Source organism: Saccoglossus kowalevskii, chromosome 3 (genome assembly GCF_978046115.1).
Source record: "Saccoglossus kowalevskii chromosome 3, keSacKowa6.1, whole genome shotgun sequence".
NCBI classification, from domain to species: Eukaryota; Metazoa; Hemichordata; class Enteropneusta; family Harrimaniidae; genus Saccoglossus; species Saccoglossus kowalevskii.
The window spans coordinates 2,119,826-2,140,764 of record NC_140643.1 but is presented as its reverse complement, the minus strand read 5'-3'; the positions used below and the strand labels follow the sequence as shown (position 1 = coordinate 2,140,764).

The 20,939-nt window shown below is 35.9% G+C and overlaps 1 protein-coding gene across 1 annotated transcript in view; it reads right to left on the bottom strand.

Moving 5' to 3' along the window:
• Positions 1-20,939, bottom strand: part of LOC144357578 (protein UXT-like) — a 59,831-nt gene that overhangs the window by 9,703 nt on the left and 29,189 nt on the right. The window contains exon 3 of the mRNA XM_085496686.1: positions 181-254. Within this exon, the coding sequence (XP_085352812.1) occupies positions 181-254 (74 nt within the window). The remainder of the gene's footprint in view (positions 1-180; positions 255-20,939) is intronic.

The window sequence follows — 20,939 nt, the reverse complement described above, 5'->3', positions numbered from 1 at the left end:
AGCATAAAATTATAATTGGGATGAATTGAGAACATCTTATAAATGCAAGTTAATAAGTAAGACATATATGTAAGGGAAACTACAAATAAATTATTGATGATGATAATATACACAAATTTTGAAATGTCTTTATGAGAAGGCAAAGCTGTACTGTGTATTGTTATCTTAATTTATACATACATAGAAGCCTGCACATAAAAGTTACATCCCAAGTCTACTTTGGTCTTCAGCTGTCCAATGTCTAAATTAGATTCCTATCAAAGTAAAATATATAAAAACAATCATATTGTATCAGTCACATAAGGAAACATTATTGTGATTGGACAATACCCTGTTTTTTTGAGAATTTGCTTTAATTATGATGTGTGCCTGGAAAACAAACGGGAAATGATGTCACTTTTCCAAAAAAGATTAAATGTAACTGCTATAACAAGACATGAAATGTCACAGTCCCCGTTATTTGATTATAAAGTAGTACAAGGAACATCTGCAAACAGGTGAATAAATATGTACTCTTTGTGGATACAACTCATCATAAAGTGATTTCCCATAATCTAGTTTTGTACTGACAACTAAAAACTTCCACTGACCCATGTTCAGAATCTCAGAGTACACAAGTGCAACAAAACTATTTTTCATACATGTATACTTGCTCAAGAAACTGCATTCATAAATCTGAGTGAACCTTGATGTACATGACTTCTTTGTTAATCAGGTCTTAGTATATATTACCAGGACCTGGGTTTGTTTCAACATCACCACTGGGCATCAGAATCATTCTCATGTTGTCAAATACAATTTGTTATTAATACAGTAAGGTTTATTATTTAAAATGTATTCATTGTACATGGAACAACATCTGTTAATTTAAACAATTGTAAAAGCTATGTTTTCAGAGCAAGTAAAGGTTGGTCTGCTCATAACCTTCAATGGAGAAGTAACAATAATTGTTTGAAGTCTTTTTAGTGCAGTGATATTATTGTATTTCAATCATTATTAATGGGTATAAAATACTGTAAACCATTTAATTTTCACTTCTAGATATATTCAGGATTCTATGAAATTTCAATAAAGTCCCTGACACTCCATGTTGTAGGAACCCAGAAAAAATTGCCTTGCGAAATTGAAGCAGTTCACAGCACCACTGTAAAAAACATGAAGTTTAAAATGAGTATTGTCCAAGATATACACATGTGGGTTCATAAGACATATGTACCAATCTGAGTGGTTCTAGAGATTAGTATCACAAGATTTTACTCTCCGTGATTCAATATCAGCCCAACAAATGTATGTATAACGCTGTGTTGATCAGGCGAACTAATTGACAATGGCCCTACAGGTATTGCTATGCAATCACAGTAGTTTTGTATTCTTCTTGCATTTCGACCATGGAAAAACAATTGTTTTTGAGAGTGGCCGAATTATTAGAAGAAACACAGAAACTATTTTTTTTAGTATAAATTCTAGTAACTGAAATGCAGGATTGGAAAAGAACAAGACAATACGCAAGATTAATAAACCTTCAGCGAGCATTCCTGAAATTTCAGATCATTGGTACCATGTTTTTGGATACATTCAATGACCTGATACACAAAAAAGCACATATTTTATTGCTCAATCACTTGACCCTGTATGACACAAGATCGCAAGCTTCTATCATAGAATTGGGTTATTTATTTGATGCAACGAAACATGCATTCACAGCAGACGGAAATTCGTTTGAGATGTTACTGGATTTTTGTATTCAGTTTTCCATTTCAACCACAATCATCACTTAGTAAGCTGTGATCGCGCATTGGGATACTGACTGTGCATAAATGCGCAGTGTAGTGTCATCAGAAGACCGATTGTTTGAGAATATTTTGCACCATTACGCCATTTCAAATATTATATTAATTCACAGACAACAAAATAAAGATTTTCAATAACATACAAGTTTTCCCACAAATGATGATTGTATGGCAATTACAAGGCTTCGCCAGTTTTACTCTGGAAGAAGTTGAAAACAGGTAACAGGAAGGGGCTACATCTTTTTTTTTTTGAATGATTTTTTAATTTTTTTCTTACAAATGTCTATTTCAGAGCAATAGAAACAAAAACAATAAATGTGTAGGTAGGCATTTTAACAATTGCACAATTAATATTGAATGAAAACGTCATTACCGATATAAATCATTCTGTTCAAACAATTAAAAATAAGATCATATTTAATTTTAAATAGTCAGTTTTCATAATGAAATACATAATAACATGTACTTATAAATTTGAATAAGGTTTAACAGCCTTTTCTTTTAGTGCCAGTTTATACACCATAAAACCTCTGGTTTAGGTGTCACACTCAGAGAAGAGTGAAAGGCCTTTGGTTCATAGGCATCGCAAAATGTTGGAATTAAATCCCCCTCCCCCCCCAAAAAAAAAATTCACATAATGTAATATGCATTATTTTTTTATAATTTTGTTGATAACGAAAAGTAAAGTATGTTCTAAAATAAGTTTTGAATAAATACAAACACAAATACATTGCTTAGTGGTTAGTACCGTATCGGTAGCAAATGATCACGGTAGCACAATCTGGTCATTCTGTGTTTTGCAAGTGAATAACTTACTTGTTTTCGAAGTATTGAAATTGATGATTATTATTCAGTAATGATTATAATAACGCACAAAAATGTAATTCGTTGAATTTTTATGAATTGGAAGTAATATTCAAATTAGTTTCATCGTAAACGAATGATTTCGGTCGAACGTAAATGCTCGATGTGAGATGATATCCGCCATGTTTTCAATGCACGTGGCTCATTTAAATATGTTAATGACGGTTCAGTGACCTCGTGGTGAACGCAATGCAGTACTGTAGAGATTCACCGATGTTGTAGCAAGATCTGTATGCTTTGATTTTGACGGGGGAAAACGGCATGATTTTGTTTTAAATCAAACAATTAGTTGTTTTCAAAAAATAAACTGAGCATTTAAAGAATAATTAAACATTGTTCACAGAAATAACAGCTCATTGTCAAAACGAAGCTTACCATTCAGGCTATTCACAATAAACATCATACTCTTGAATAGGTGTCAATGACTACGGTAATATATAAATTAGACTCTTTTAGGCATCAGGAGAGAATGAAATATACAAAATATTAAAAAAAACTGCTGAAAAAACGCAGGGCGATCTTATGGTTCGTTGCAGACTACTCGACCAATCATCCATACACGTGTTGTCACTGTACATCTGTCATGTTGAATCGCAATATAACGGCAAAATCTTCATTACAACACAGTCCCTCAGAGGGACTGTGATTACAACTAACAGTTTAATGCTCACAACATAAAAAATACAAATATAATCTTAGGCAACCTACTATTATATAATGAATAAATTGATCGACACAGGGACATCCCCCCCCCCCTGAGTTGTGGATATTTCGGAAATCGCGACACAAGCAAAAGATCAGATAACGTTTTACTTGAAAACTATGTCCCCATGTACAATAATGTGACAGGGTATACAATTTACAAACTAGTTTCGTAGATTGGAGACAATTGTTTGCTTTTTTGACTTTTCACAAGAATATAAAGCTGGCAATTCTCATAATATTCACATCCGTACATCACGGAATGTACACCAATCGTACCCCAATATACATGTACATTCAATTTTGCTGAAACTGGAGAACTTACCTTTGCAAACACGTTTCTTGTGCCGCCTTCTTGAAGTTCTTGAAATCAAATAAAGTTACTAGTTCTTCTAGTAACTAGTGAATGAGACCACTGAGCCGAACAGAATACATGTATAAACAGTACTATAATAAATTGCACGCAATGGAGAAATCACGTGCCGTAATAACAGCAGCATTACTCACAGATCTAATCTACTGTAAAATATTTTATTTCAGCTGGAATTATCATTCGCTGAAAAGACTTTTTCTGGGTGTTTTGTATTGAATTTATTTTCATTGATTTTTGACAAGTTGACTGTAAAATATAAGAAAAGGGTATATTCGCTAGATTTTATTTTAACTGAAACATTCCTTCAGCGAAAATAGCAAAAAAATGTTGCAAGCAAAAATAAAGTATTTTACAATAATTAATTTATTCTGAGCATGACGTTCTGTCAATGTTGCCGGGAGAGGTAATTTTTGATGAAAATCGTGAAAAAGACCCACTTGGGATTTTCAGATCTCGAAAAAAAATTGTGTGCATACTCAGCAGAGACTTGTTCATCAACCTGCCAAGTTTCACTGATATCTGCTGTAGAATTTCTGAGAAAATGTTGGAGACGGAAAATGGAATATGGAAAACGGGAAATGGACATTTGACATAACTTGAATTATAAGTCCCCTTTTCAGGCTGCGCCTGAACGGGGACTAATAATAGACTAAGGCAGAGGGTTCTCCGAACCCGCCTATTCCGGTCAGTCAAAATGACTATTTTGAACTGTAATTTGTAATTGTAATTTATTCATTTAGAACAGTACATCTATGAATGTTTTTTCATGCACAGCATATAGATATAAAATTAAACATAGAATTAAACAATCCACTGGAAAAATGACAAGAACACAATAATGAAATCCCCAAAAAAAGGGTATAAAATAAAATGACTACAAAATAATATGATAAAATTACAATAAAAAACAAATGTGGCCGAGGCAATATGGCGGCGCCATCACGGCTAGATAATCACTTCCGGTTCTATTCTTTCCGAACCGAGGACTAGGCCAACGCTACGGAAAGAGTGGTGTGGTTAAGGGGGACCCGGAGTCTATGGTGGGTATGAACTATGTGAATAGGTGGGTTCGGTGATCCCGCTGCCTAAATTCACTACGTTCAATTACCCACCATAGACGCTGATAGGTGGCGGGTTTTCCGAGCAAACAGAAAATGATGAAAACCCAAATTAGGGGGTACTATGCTTTCGAAGTAAAGACCAAAACAGTTCTGCATGAGGGCATAGGTCTAAAGCGAGACCTGGAAGCTTCCAGGGGGTGCTGATGGTAGAGACTGACTTATCGCCTATGCGCAGGAACCCTTGTGTGTGTGGGCCTAAAAGAGGCCCTCCTCAATGGATTGAGTGTCTCTCAGGTAGTAGTTGATAAAGACGTTTGCCTTATCCAGAAGCCTGCCCTCAGAAAATGACGCTAGCACTAGTGAGTTAGCAATCGCACGGACCTCACGCACTTGTACTTGGTGTCTCTGCAAGCTCTGTGTCGAGAAAGTTAAAGTATTATAGACCTCTAATACAGTCGCAGTAATCCACCTGGTTATGGAAGTCGTGGAAGCCAGCCGTAACACAAAGACATGTGTTTGGCACCCCGTCTTGAATCCCTAGTATGGTTTTGGTAGCAACTCCGTGCTCGAACTTGGTGAGAAACTCGATTCGTGTCTTTAGCGCAACTTGATTGTCCATAACAGCGTACATCGTCCGAGAAGGACAATGCTCACAGCTCTGGCCGACACCTACCTGAGGCAAGGGCCAGTAGGAAGACTATTTTCCACGTCTGGTTAGAGCGGACAACACAACTGACAAATCCCAGTTGGTTCCCTTGTTCGGGGTCTCGGCCTCTGATAAGAAAAGCAGTAAAAAGTCTCCTAATAATAGGACAATTGGCTAGTCTTGTTTCCAAAGCATTCTCAATGGTGGGGGACAAGGCCGACCTGTAGCCAACGATCGTTGCGTAGGACAAACCCACTTCATCAAACAGATGGACGAAGGAGCCTGCTACCTGGCTAATAGATGGATGGTATGGGTCAATCTCCCTTCCGCTACACCAATCAGTGTATGCTCGCCACCTAGAAATGTAGGCAGCGTAAGTGGAATTCCTGTTCGCCCTGGCCAGAACGTTGGCAGCCTGCTCAGATAAACCTTTCATATGTGCGTGTCTAATGAGAGCCTTTATGCGTGTAAGTGATACCCGCTGGGCTCGTTGGTAGTGCGCCGTCCGGTTGGAACAGCAGGTTCGTTAAGTCCGGAAGCACTACTGATGTTTCGACCAGCATTTCCAACAGAAGTGGAAACTAGACTTTGGTTGGCCAATTAGGTGCGACCAATGACAATACACAGGTGTCACCTGTTTGAGTTTTCTCCGGTGCCTGGTGAACTAGTGGGAAGGGAGGAAAAGGCGTACACATCTATGTGGGTCCACAGGGTCAGCAAAGCAAATCCTGGCCCAGGCTCCTGGAGTCGGCAGGAGTGTTATGTACGTCGGAAGCTTGGCATTCCGGGGTGCAACAAACAGGTCCATCTTTGGACTGTCCCACAGCCGAAACAGCTACCCACTGGGGTATCAGCCACTCAGTTTTCTGGAGATGCAGTTTACCTGACAGGTATTTTAATTAGTTAATTAGGAAACCAAGATGACCTCCCTTGTCCACAAAACTATATATTTTCGGAAAGCTTATTGTATGAATTTTAAAGTTTTGTTAGTATTTTATTTTTATGGACAGTGTGGTTTGAAATATGCACAAAAATGTGCTTTTTTGGTCAAAAGTGATTTAAAAAAAATTAGCTTCTAAACCATGCTGTAACACTATTCAACTAAAAACAATGCATGACGGCGTTTTGAAGATAAACACATTGTCAATCATTTATGAAAATTTCAAAACAAAAGGTCAAAGCGTCTAGGAGCTATTTTTTTTTAAAGTTCTGGAATGTGCACTAAGAAGAAGCTGAGATAATTGCTAATTTGCATAACAATTCACTCAGTAAGAAGTTTGCTAATGCTCATAATTAAAATGGCTGTTGCAGTTTCTAATTTAAATGTATTATCGTTTTGTAAAAAGTTAAATACAGTGCAAAATATGGAGATCCTGTCATTTCTTTTTTTCACCATGTTTTTTTTTATTATTTATGTACAGCCTTGCTAAATCTTGCTAAGCATTTAAAAGAGATAATTTTGCACCTGTTATCTATATTTTAAAATCGTTTTTTGAATATGTTCCACTATTCTACAAAATTTCAACAGTCTATAGCCAAGACTTTTTGGATAATAAAAAGCAAAAAAAAAAATAAATCACTCCCAAGTGCCCACGAACCTGCATCTCTACCTTAATAACACAAGAAGTAGAATGTATATAATACGCATGATAGATGTTAACAGTGATGTCATTTATTAAATATAGTATAATCAGTTGGGTTGTGTTTTTACAATTTTTTTGTGTTTCTTCCCTCCACTTTTAGGAAGACCACGCCTCGAATTTATCGCATTGGATCTTGCAGTTTCAGGTAGGTCAGTCGCCTTTGCTTGCAGAGCATGTTTCCATATTCTGGCTGCCATTCATTGCACGCAAATTTTTTATTTAGCTGCCATGTCCGCCTTCTTTCGTACATGTTTTAGTGAGCTGACTGGCAACCGCAGATCTGGGCAAAATTTGGTTGCATCATTAATAAGATGTTTTGAATTGTATGTATCTTTTAGAAACTGCATAACTTTATCTTCATCTCATCATCCTCCTGAAACTGCGATAAGTCAGACATGTCAGATGTCACTGAATCAACGTCGTCCTTATCATTTAGTGTTTCCGTGGTTGTCACATTATGTTGGTCAAAAACATCAAAGGAGCCTCTCTGTGACTCCCCTGGAAAAGAAAAAGAAGTTGAAGGGTGAGTTTGTACCACCTCTTCACCAGTGTCAGGTAAGTTTTGTATTTCTTCTGCATGAGAGTTAGATTCATGAGTTTCAAGTTCAAAGGTTTGTTGACTGTTTTGTGTCTCCATTGCTATAGCAACTGGATTTGCAGCAGGCTGCTTGCTATTTTTAGAAATGTCTGCTGTAACACAGGTGTCAGTGACCTTTTCCTTTTGTTTATTATTTTCACCTGTTGTGTTCGACGTTTCATTTAACTTATTGTGATCAAAATCATTGTTTGTTTCATCAGTTTTATCGTTTTCAGCATGTTTTTCATTTTCAGTAGTTTGCGTTTCCATATCGACTTCACTGGAAGCGTTTGTTTCGTTAGTATTTTGTGTGTTATTCAAAGGAAGTTGTTGTGTATTTGTTTTATCAGTAGTAGTTGCGTCGTTATTGATTACTGCGCCAACAGAAGGGCACTTTCGTTGTATATAATAATAATAATAATAATTTTATTCAACACGAAAATCTACTACAGAGAGTAATGTTATGGTTTTAAAACAAGAACAGAAATAATACTTCACACAACTAATATCACAAATAGCACATTAAACATAAGCTAATGTTATTGTTTAGTACAAAGCAAGACGGAAGTACAGTTCAATCCACCAGAATCACAAATAAAACATTGAATACATGTAACTAAGAATGGAGGAAAAAATACATGAAAATTAGTATAACAATAAAACTACTAAGCTACTAAATATGCCATTGCATTAAAACTACCTGCAGACTAATTTGATGGAGTTGCTATGTTTCATCTCTTAAGTTCATACTTGTATGTATGAATTGTGCAGTTTATATTCCTGCAAAGCTTGTCATAATTAATCGGAATTTTTCGTCTTCATTCATTTTCAAGAAGTCAGATTTTTTGCCCTGTATATATTTAAATAATTTATTACGGGGTATGTCATATTTACTGCATCCTATTAAGAAATGGTACTCGTCTTCAATTTTATCATCTGTGCAGAGTTTACATATTCTTTCGTTTCTAGGAATTTTCTTTTGTCTGCCAGTCTCAATGAGTAGTTTATGATCAGAAATTCTAAATTTGCAAAATAATCGCCTTAATTTTAAATTTTTTATATCATTTAAATAATTCTCCATATTAAAAGTAGTTTTAAATTTTCTGTATGAAGTTAGTTTGTTTGTTGCTCCATTCATTCTGCTGTCATTAAATAATTCCCTTCTCCATGTTTTTACATAATTTTCTCTGAGTACCTCCCCTATATTTTTTTCATGTTGTTTTGATAATTCTGAAAGATTGTTGTTTTTAGTTATCTCTTCTATTCTTTCTACCCATCCTGTTTTCCAAGTGTTTATTTCCATAAAGGCAGTTGCTACAATGTTTGGAATTACTGGGGCTTTTAGTCTCAACCAATATTTTAACATTTGTGTTTCAATTTTCATGTTCAATGGATATCTACCCAGCTCTCCAAGAATGGCAATTTTTGTTGAATTTTTGCTGACACCTAAAAGAAATCTACAGAATGCAAACTGTACACTTTCTATAATGTTACTATGTTTTGCTGATTCTTCTCCCCATACTTCACACCCATAATTAATGATTGGTACAATTAATTTATCAAATAAATTCAATGCTGTGCTAATTTTATAATGCGATAATGTTAATAAAGACTGCTTTAGTGGAAACATAGCTTTCATAGCTTTCTCTTTTAAAGTATTGGACGCAGTTTTGAATTTTCCATTCGGCGTGAAAACTATACCCAGGTAATTAAAACTATCTACTGTGGCAATTTCATTTCCCTCATAAAACACTGACTTCTTATTTAATGTATGATTTCTTTTATTGAATACCATTAATTTAGTTTTATTGAGGCTTACTGATAGTTTCCAAGAATTGCTGTATTTTGCCAGTGCATCTATGCTGCACTGCATACCTTCCTGGGTCTGTGATAATATTAGGACGTCATCAGCAAATAAAATGCAGTTTAGTTTTTGGCTGTTTAGTTCAGGGGGGATGCCATTTGCAGATTTTATTTTTTCCGGCAAGTCATTAATGAATAAACTAAATAAAGTTGGACTTATATTACAGCCTTGTTTTACCCCCATAAATGAATCAAATTCATTTGTGAGCCCTTCACTAGTTTTTACCTTGTAGGATACCCCACTATACACATTTTTTATGAGGTTGTAAATATTTCCGGTGATACCATATTTTTGCAATTTCCAATATAATCCATCATGCCATATGCTATCGAATGCCTTCTTATAGTCTACGAAGCATGCATACAATTTTTTACTTTTTGAATTTTTTGAGTATTCTGAGTGAATATACTTATCTACTATAGATTTTAGAATAAATAAACAATCTGTCGTCCGTCTATTTCTACGGAAACCGAATTGATAAGGAGAGTATAAATTATTTTTCTCTAAATATTTTATTAATCTATTATTTAGTGTGGCAGTGAATAGCTTACCCAAGCAACTGGACAAAGCCACTCCCCTGAAATTGTCTGGGTCTGATCTTGATCCCTTTTTGTGTATTGGTACTATAATGCTACCCTTCCATCCCTTAGGAAATGTTCCTGACTTTAAAACATTATTAAAAACAGCAGTAATTGGTTCCATAAGATAGTTCTGGCCATACTTGATTAGTTCATTAATTATTTTGTCTTCACCAGAAGATTTGTTTAATTTTAATTTCTTGACTGCAGCTTTAACTTCATCTATGGTAATTGGTTCATTTAGTTCTTTATTAATCTCTTTATTAGTTTCCATCTCCCTAGTTTCATTAATTATTTTATTTTGAAAATCACTGTCATATTTACAGGTTTTACTATTTTTTAAGTTATTTAGATTTTTAAAGTGGTTGTACCACTCATCTGCTTGGATTATGTCATTGTTAGCACTGATACTAGTATCATTCTTTGAAAAGATTTTGAAATTTTTCCAATACTGTTTTGGGTTACTTTTATGCGACGTGACTGAATCCCATAAATTTTGCTTACCGGTATATTGTTTTCTCTTAATTTTTAGGATTTTATTGTATTTCTTTCTTAATACCATGAATTGGCCATGTATATGGCAGTCTTTTGGATATTTCTCCACTAATTTGGCAGCTTTTCTGAATTTTTTTCTTAAATTCCAACAATCATCATCAAACCACTTCTGTCTTTTTGTGTTTTTCATTTTATTGCTACTCGATATCTTGTGTTTAATTTTTTTCAGTGAATTATCAGCAGCATTACAAATAATGTTTGTAAGTTCAGTTACTGAATTATGGATGTTATTGTTTTCACAATTAAATGACACCAGCTTATTAATGATTTCTGTGCTGTGGAGTGCATCCTGATATCTTTTAATTGACTTAGTATCCCATAAATATCTATCTGGTAAAGGTGTACATTTAATTTCATTATCTGATGACAGTAAATCCCTTGTAGTTATTGCTAGTGAAATGGCACAATGATCAGATAAATTATTAATCTCATTTACTCTGAAATATTGGATATTTGAAAGGAAAGATTTGGATACTAAGGCATAGTCTACTGTACTGGCACCCCCCAGCAAAATTATAGCATGTAAATTTACCTAATAAGTCACCCGGTGTTCGACCATTCAGAATTAATAGATTGTTATTTTTATTCAATTCTAACAATTTTTTACCAAAACTATTGACTTTCTGATCTTTATTGTTCCTATTATTATACTCATCATCAACATAATTATCTGGTATTGGCATATAGGTACTATTATCATTAATTATATGATCTGCTAAGGTCCCAGTACATGTACGTGCGTTAAAATCACCCATTAGAAGAACTTCCCCTATATTGCTATACTTAATGACATCCTGGGATAGTTTTTCAAAAATATCAATGTCTTGTCTGTTATGAATGACTGAGTTTTCTGGAGGAATATAAACAGAACATATATAAAGATCTAAATTACTATCAATTTTACACCATAAGTACTCACTAGATTTAACTTCTAATTTTGAAATATATTTTTGTAGTTGACTTTTGAAGAGGATAGCAACTCCACCAAATTTACTATTCTTTTTTCTGTCACTCCTCAAATAACTATAGCCATCTAAAGTAATTTTACTCCTTTCCTTTAGCCATGTCTCTTGTAAACAAGTAATATCAAATCTTGAAATAAAAGAAGAAAAATCTAAATCACTACACTTATTCCCTACGCCATGAATATTCCAACTTGCTACTTTTAGACTACCACTATTACTAAGACTACGCTTCCCTGCAGTTCTACATTTATTTTTTCTTGTTATGCACATTCTAGTGAAGAAAGTAAAAATAAAAAATCCTAATTGCGCCTACCATGATTTGATCACTATAACCCTAACTGTTTTATTTAATTTCTTTTTGCATTTTTTTGTATAATTTAGCTTCTAAATTTGAATTTAAGATATTAAAGTATGTGTTGTAATATAGAATCAGTTTACCATCACCTGCATTATTGTCTATGTCACAGTCTCCCTATCATAGTGATAGAGGGACTGTGTTTATAATGTCCTATTATTGAGTCATTATCCACGGTAGTTATAGTCCTTATAGTCCTCACCATAATTGTCCCAATGTCTAGTAAAGTTATTCACAGTGTGTGGAATGTAGTAGTTATCATGGTGTTGATAGCCTCTATATGTATACATATCATCAGGTCTCTTGTTATTGTACATCATGCTTGGATATTGGTTCATGTCGTTACTCCTGCTGAAATGCTCTGGATAATTTTGATCTTGCATTTGGTAGTTCGACATCCGTGGTGGTGGTGGTGGTGGTGGTGTAATTGTAGTCTGACTTCTACTTTCACTTCCTGGTCTGTGAAAGTTAATGCTAGCAGGATATCTTTTATGTTCTCCACTGTTGTGGTGCACTTTATGCGGTGTTCTGAATCCGTGGTCTCTTGTTCTATAATTCTGTTGGTTTCTTTGCGTTGTATTTTGCTTGTTCATAACCCTCTTGATATCCGTAACAAAGAGTGGCATTGCTTTCAATGTTGGGTGTATACCATCATGATGAAAAAGATGTCTTGACAATGATAATTTGTGGTGTCTGATGTAATTTCTGGAGTTATCACCACGACATATTTCTTCAGTCTTCTCATTCAGTGACTGTATTTTTCTGTTGGCTGCAGTGTTATTAGTATTAAATATTAGTGTTCTGTTTTAACAAACTTGAGACACCAATTTCTGCATTAGGAAAATTTGCACCGATTAGATTCAGGAGATCATCTACTTGTTGTATGTAACTATCTTCAGCAATATTTTCAATGTCATTAATGCCCACATGTATGATCACCTCTTTCACTGATTGGCTGTGATGATCTTGAACATAATTCATAGCAGCTGCAAATATGACCTCTTTGAGAACATTTATGACATCCGTCGACAAATAAATACGATATGTTCGTTCATTGTGTAACCATGTAAACCTGCCTACGAAAGGACATAACATGGCGTACACTAGCTACGGTTTTTTACATCCAAGTGGTATCATTTGAATTACCATATACTTTTAGTTGTGATTCTATTAGGCTGTTAGGAATGAAGGGAGGAACTCCTGACAAAACAACCTTTGTAGCTGGTTTGGTCAAGGGTTCAAGAATATCTCCTATGTCGGTAATACCAGCAGCACAAAGCTGCTCGACAAAGCTCAAAGAATCAGAAAAACAATAACACTGCCGTTGGCTTTTGAAGCAGCGACAATACGTTCTGCTCCTATGATTCTAGAAATGGAATCACCATAGGATTCAATTGAAATGCCAGTAACTGACTCACACTTGATTCCATGTTTGCGAGTCAGACTTAGAAAAGGTGTGGTCGACCTGGTTGCCGCCATCTTGCTTGCCAACGTGGCAAACCACAACACCAACACCTAAAAACAAAAACTAAGAAAACGGAACAAATTTTAACCCGAAAACAACAAAAAACAAATCAAAATAAGCACCAAACCTTTAAATTACAAATAAGTATAAACCAAAACTGTGAAAATTGGCAACTTTTCAGGAGCGACGTGAAGGCGTGTGTATGCTCATTTACATACATACATACATACATGGTTTTTGTTTATTCTTGATTATAAAAAAAAATCTGGTTACATTAAATGTATAAAATATATATTGATTATCTCATTAACTTATATCGAGTGTCTTGTAGATGAAGCATCGAATAAATTAATAAATAGATAAAAGAAACTAGTTATATTAACTGTATAAAAAAGTAAAACAATTATCTTATTGAATGTAGATCGAAAATCGAATAAATACACAAATAATTTTTTAAGCTGAATAATAAATAACAGTCATGATTAGATCAATTATCTTTTACACCAGTTCGTTTTCAGTTTTACGATTGGGTTAAGATGGAATTCCGCGCTTTTTCATCAATAAGTCATTTCGTGCAGATCCTTAAATCTCTTCACAAGCGTCGGGTTTGTTTAGTTCCCTATTCATACTTTGTACTATTAACGTGCGCGATATGCGCTTGACATTATGCCTTTCTTCACCAGATGGAAGATATTTTGCATAGCAATTAATAGAGGTGACAAGCAGTTTCAAATTCGGACAAAATCGATGTGCAAAATCTATCAGTTTTCTGGATTTTACAGTGTTTTTTAAAAACTCTTTGATTACATCATCACTCAGCACATAATAATCGTTAGCGATTGCATGTCGAACCTCCTAAGTATACTCCTCTGATACAGAGGATATCTTCATATATTCATCTACAGATTCGTCATTAGTGACACTATGATCATCATGAGATTCCATTATGGGGACTTGGAGTTCAGCAGTAGCTGTTCACACAGTAATTTTCATGGTCAAAGTCTCGTCAGCTGTTGCTTGAATGTTAATCAAGCCATTGCCCTCATCAACCGGCTTACAGGGGTCGCATTCCTGATCTATTATGGCACGCTTTTCCGGTTTGTTATCAAGTTCAATATCGTGAGAAACAGTAGATCGATCCACTTTTTCGTCTTTTCCTTCAATACTATTTTTAACCTCATTAACACCAGGTTGAATAAAGTGTTCAACAGGTTCATGTCCAGTGTCCTCCGTTATTAATTGGATTTTGTCAGGTTCCCGATTAGACAACAGGTCGAGTGGCGTGTGCTGCTGTACTTTGGCACGCGTCATGTCATTATTATGTAAATTATCACTAGTTTACTTGTTCTCTCTTGTCGGGCAATTGCGCTGAATATGCCCAATATGATGACATTTATAACATGTAACATTATTTGTAGTAACATAAATCTTGTATAGTTGTTGATCAAATTCAATGTTGAAAGTGTCAATAAGTCTATCCTCAATATGCATATATAGTTGCCGTCTGAACGAGTTAACATGTCTCAGTGCGAGATTTTTACACACAAGTGATATTGCTTTGATTTCACCGGCAATTCGACCATAACGAGACAATTCATGTTGTAGTAAATCGTTTGGCACAAAAGGTGGAACACCCGATAGCACAATTTTAGTTGCAGGTTTCACCAGTGGGCTCACGTGTACAGGAATGCCACCAATCTTTATCTGCCCCAAAACAGTGACTGTGTCAACAGACTTTAATGAATCAACGAAAATAATAGCAGCACCATTTACACGAGAGGCAGCAGCAATGCTTTTAGGCTAGACGATTGTTGCAATCACCTCCACATACATATAGGTAGCAATACTCACACCATCAATGGATTCACATTGGATCCCATTCCCTCTTGTCAATCCGACACGTTCCTGATTCACCATGGCGGCGGCCATCTTGGAAAGTCACCTGGCGACACAGGCTCAAATAAAAATATAAAATGAACGAAAATACGGCAGATTTATGCCTTCAGTCAAAAATAAATCAACCAGAGTGTTCACTAGTACTTTAGAAAACAGTCAATGGATAAAATCCAAGTCAGTAAGCTCGTTAACGGATGAAAAACTCTAGTAAAACAGGAGCTCGTTTCAGCATGTGCAGTACGATACATACATACATACATACATACATACATTTCTCTTTTTTATTACTCAAGTATTAAAAGTAACAATTATTTACAGTTTAAAAACTCACACGTAGGTGAGGGGAAAGGAACAATTAAGCTAATATTAAATCGAATAATAATTAGTGAGTGAAGTGATATCGATTACAATTGTCAAAATTACTAATAAACGAATGTATATAAAAGGTAAATGCGAATGAATAAAGCGAGACTGAAATGTGCAAAAAATGATATATTGAAATTAAACGAGTACATAAACGAGTTGAATTTTGCAATTGTTCCTTTGCCAATGTCTATTTGCGTTGATTTTCTGTAGATTTGTTACGTGATAAGTAGTCTAGCCATTGTCGATGACATCCGAAATTCTTAGTGCGTCCCCATCTAGTGTAGCCACTGCACCATTAACACACCATTGTAGTTCAAATACATCCAATGTCTTCATAAGTAGATGGTAGTTGTAATCGCACGTTATTCTATATTTCAGGCGAGAAAAGAAGCACTGTACCACACTGACTTGAGCTGAATCTTTCAGTTTGTTGTATCTGGTTATATGTATAGCTGTTTTGAGTGATGAAAGTAAATAGCACAGCAAGCGATGTGACTGAGTGGTGGTTTTTCTCTTTGGTGGACCAAGAACATAGTAGGCAAGAGGTACATTTTGCCAAACAAGTAAGTTATAGATAATTGTGTTGAAAATATCAAATAGTGATGTAAGCCGTGGACACTCGACAAAAATGTGAGCTATATCCTCCTTTTGTTTACAGAATGGGCAATTATCAGTATTTTGGAGACGAGATTTCAGTAGAAAGCTCCCGGTGGGGTAGGCGCCATGTAAGAGCCGCCACTGGAGGTCGCCTTCCTTTTTAGTAATAGGCGAAATATAGCAGTCGTTGTAATTTGGCCGAGAGAGTATATCTGACCATATGTTGTATCGGTAAGTAGTGTGTTTCAATAGGTAATTAGTAGAAATGATAAATTTGTAGATGGAACCTTTCTGTAACTTATAAAGTGGGCAGTTGAGTAGTATATTATTACCATCGCGATAAAGAAGCTCAAGATGATAAGATGATTCAGTGACTTGTCTGCTAACATTACTGTAATTGTTGATAATTGTTTTCATTCCTACTGGGATTGCCCGGTGTGTGATATCCAGTGCCATTTTAAGCAACCTTTTAGAGTAAGATGGTACTTTGCCATATAAACGTTCAGTGTCTAGCCATTTGTTGTTCGACATGAGATCACCAATTTTAGTTATACCACCTTCACAAAAATGAGTAAGAACAAGTGGCACTTGTTGTATTGGATGTAGTATTAAGTTGTTGTGAAAGAGAGGTTCCTGGCAGACAGCATTGTATGATGTTGGCTGATCTTTTCGTAATGTTTTCAAAGAAGCCCAGGTTTTCAGTAACTCGCAGTAGTATACTGGAATATTGTCCAGAGAAACCGGTACATTTGTAATCAGTAATTGTTGATCATATTTTAGATTATTGGCTTGACGAAGAAAGTAACTGGTAAAGTAGAAACAAGGGTGATTTACATTAGAGTAGAGGTAGCGTTGTATATACTGCAAATGAAAATAAGCAATTCTGGAAGGTAAGTGTATAAGTCCTTGTCCACCTTGTGAGGGCGCTAGATAAATTGTCTCGGCGGGAAGCCAGTGGCGTCCTTGCCAGAAAAAATCATTTTCTGAATTTTATTAATAAATTCACTAGGGGGACCCAGGCAAACTAGCCTGTGAAGTAGTTTTGATGCTATTAACTGGTTTATGACTAGTGATCGACCTTTGTAAGACATGGTTGGAGCGTATTTGGCCCACCATCCAATCTTAGATTCAATCTTGTCCCTGATGTCCTGCCAGTTTTTGTCCATCCAAGTGGGGGTGTTACCAAGAAATGTGCCAAGGACTTTAAGTCCTTCATTGTTCCAATTAATATTGAGGGGTTTATCACTTCTAGTTTTCCAGCGCCCGACCCATAAACCTTGTGACTTGCCGTAATTAATGCGGGAATTACTTGATTGTTCATAAATGGAGATCCATTCTTGAAGCCTGCAGAAATCGTTGTTGTGAGTGAGAAAGAAGCTGACGTCATCAGCGTATGTCGTCAAGCTAGTCTTTTCAGTTGTTGGTTCACTGACTTGGAGACCGTGTACACCACTCCCAGTTCGAACCTTGTGTAGTAAAGGTTCTATGCAAATAGCATATAGTTGTCCCGACAACAAACACCCTTGGCGAATACCACAGGCATATGACAATGGACTAGTGAGGGCATTGTTGACTCGAACAAGACTCTGTGCTTGGGAGTAGATAAGTCTAATATAATTAATAAACTTCTCACCAAACCCAAAGGCCTGCAAAGTTTGAAACAAATAATCGTGGTGTACACGGTCAAACGCTTTTTCCTGCTCTAAGCAGAGAATGCCTAGTGATATGTTGTTAGTGTTGGCATACGTGATGACGTCACGCATCAGGTTAATGTTGTCAAAAATCTGTCTGCCTGGAATGCAATAACTCTGATCAATATGGATTGTGCTACCAAGTACTGATTTTAAACGGAGAGAGAGGGCTTTGGTGAAAATCTTGTAATCAGAGCACAATAGGCTGACAGGGCGCCAATTTTTTAACATGTTATTATCCCCATTTTTAGGTAAAAGGGTTATAATAGCCCTTCTACAAGAAAGCGGCAGTTTACCATCCTTAATTGAAGCCAAGAAAACTTCATGCAAATCGGCACAAATGCTTGGCCAGAAATGTTTATAAAACTCCCCAGGCAAGCCATCAATACCTGGGGAAGTGTCAGTTGAAACTAGTTTTACTGCTGCTGTGAGTTTTTCGTATCCGCATCACAGTTGTCTTTTAGTGTAGGATCAAGTTGAGGGAGATTGGAAAGTAATCTTTGCTGGCAGTCTAATGAAACTGGGTTTGGCGAAAATAAGTTACAATAGAACTCCCTAGTTAGCTGACGCATTGTATTGGGATCATCAGTGATATTGCCATCATTCTGTTGTAACTGAGCTATAACTTTTTTGCTACCCTTTTGTTTTTCCATATTGAAGAAAAAGGATGTAGGGGCATCATTTTCGTTGAGTATTCTATGTCTGGAGCGGATGGCAGCTCCCGTTGTTTCGTTTTTCACTAGTTTTTCAAGTAGCGACTTTTTCTCAGTCAGTTTCGTGGCAAGATTGGGATCTGACTGCAATTGTTGCTCAGTATTATTGATTTCAAATTGTATAGAATGTTTTGTTTGTTTATAGCTGTTGCGTAATTTTGTAGTGTACTGTTTAGTTAGTTCTTTGATTCTAAGTTTTCCAATCTCCCACCACATCTGTATATTGTCAAAGCGTGCCTTTTCCCGACGCCATATAACCCAGTACTCGTTGATTATTTTGCAGAAATTTTCATCCTGAATAAGACTGGTGTTAAAACACCACACTGGATTTTGGTTATTGATGTGTTGAAAGGTAAGATTTAATTTAACTAAACAGTGATCTGAAAAGTTAAAATGTGGTTGAATAGAGATGTGTTTGATTCTGGATACAAGTGATTTTGATATATATATTTTGTCAATACGACATTTACTATCATTCCGCATCCAAGTATACTCATTGGTTGTGGTGTTAACAGTGAGTTTGAGAGAAGACTAGCTGACCGGGGATGAGGTTCAGGGCTGTTGAGCCTGTCAATATTGGGATTTGTAGTACAGTTCAAATCCCCACCAATGACAATTGGTTCTTGTCCAACCTCATTTAAAAAGCCTTTAACAACCGTAAAGAAAGCCAGGCGCTCTGTCCCATCAGTTGGGGCATATACATTTATCAAGTTAACCAGAGAGCCATCCAAATTAACAAGCACATGCAACAACCGCCCTGGAACCACATTATTAACACTTAGTACCGGTACTTTAATATTTGAATTGAGTATTATAAGAATAGACACACCAGCTGAGTGTGAGTTACCATGTGAGAAAAGAATAGGAGCTCTCCAGACTATTTGCCATTGGGGCTCATCAGAAAGAGTGGTATGGGTTTCCTGGAGGAAATAAAAGTTACTTGGGTGGTTTAGCTTGAGAAACTCAAATATTTGATACCTTTTTATAGAATCGCAGCATCCACGAACATTCCATGAGACAACAGACAAGCATGCCATAATTGCAAGAAAGTGAGACATTGTGCGCATGTCAGAAATGTCATAACAATCTATGTCACAATTTATTTATCTTATTTTGTTTTACCGTGGAGATCGGAGGGAATCCCTCGTTTTTTGTTTAACAATTCCTCCTTTGTGGTTTCTTCATTTTGGGTTGTGAGTTGCAGACGTGATCCCTTGAGTACATGCTTACCCAGCCGTAAAGTCATGCGTTGAATCCGTATTTTTTCTTTGCTAGGTAACTCTTTTTTCTAAAATGATTTAGAGAGTGAATCAGTAATTTTATATCTGGGCAAAACTGCTTAGATCTTTCAACCAGTTTTCTGGAATTGTAGGATTCCTCCAAAAATGTAGCAATGAGAAAGCAATGTTTCTTTTCCTTTTTCTAACTCTGAAACCTCTTGCATAATGATAGACAAATCAGACATGTCAGATGCCACTGAATCCATGTCATCTTTTTCCTCTGCAGGGTCAGGTGGGTCAAAGTGCTTTCCGTCGAAGACATCCAAAGGCGACTCTATCACAGGAATGTGGGGTGAGTGGGGGGTTAGTACCCCTGCCTCGTCAATTACAGTGACGTTTGAAGGCAGGTCAAGAGAAAAGTCGCAAGTGGAAGGAGTAGCAGTTTCAGTGAGATCGTCTTTTGTCTGAGTGAGTGGTTTATTGTTGCCAATGGTTACACTGTTTTTAATGGGTTCATTAACATCACAAACGGTGACACGCGTGGCTAATTGTTTATCATTTGAAGTAGTGTTTTCATTTGAATTATCGTTTGTCTCGATTTTATCTAGTGTTTCACTAATTTGATTTTCAGTTAAATCGTGTGTTTCATTTGGTTTATCATTTGTTCCGTTATTGTCAGTTGATTTGTTATTTGTCATAGGCACAAGTGGCGGGAAACTTTTGGTTTCACTTTCAATTTTTACACTAGTGCTTTGATTATTTTGATGATTAATAAAGCGTGTATTGTTGTCGCTTTTTTCACAACAGTTCCTCTGAATATGGCCTTTTTCATGGCACTTATGACACACAATGTCATCAGTTGAAAGGTAAATTTTGTATTTCCTTTCTTCATAATCCACGGTAATTGAGCCTTCAAGTTTTTCATTGGTACATTGTAATCATGTAGACTTGCCTACGAAATGATTTTACGTGTTTAAAGGTAGGATGTTTCAAGCCCAAAGGAATAATACGAATGGTT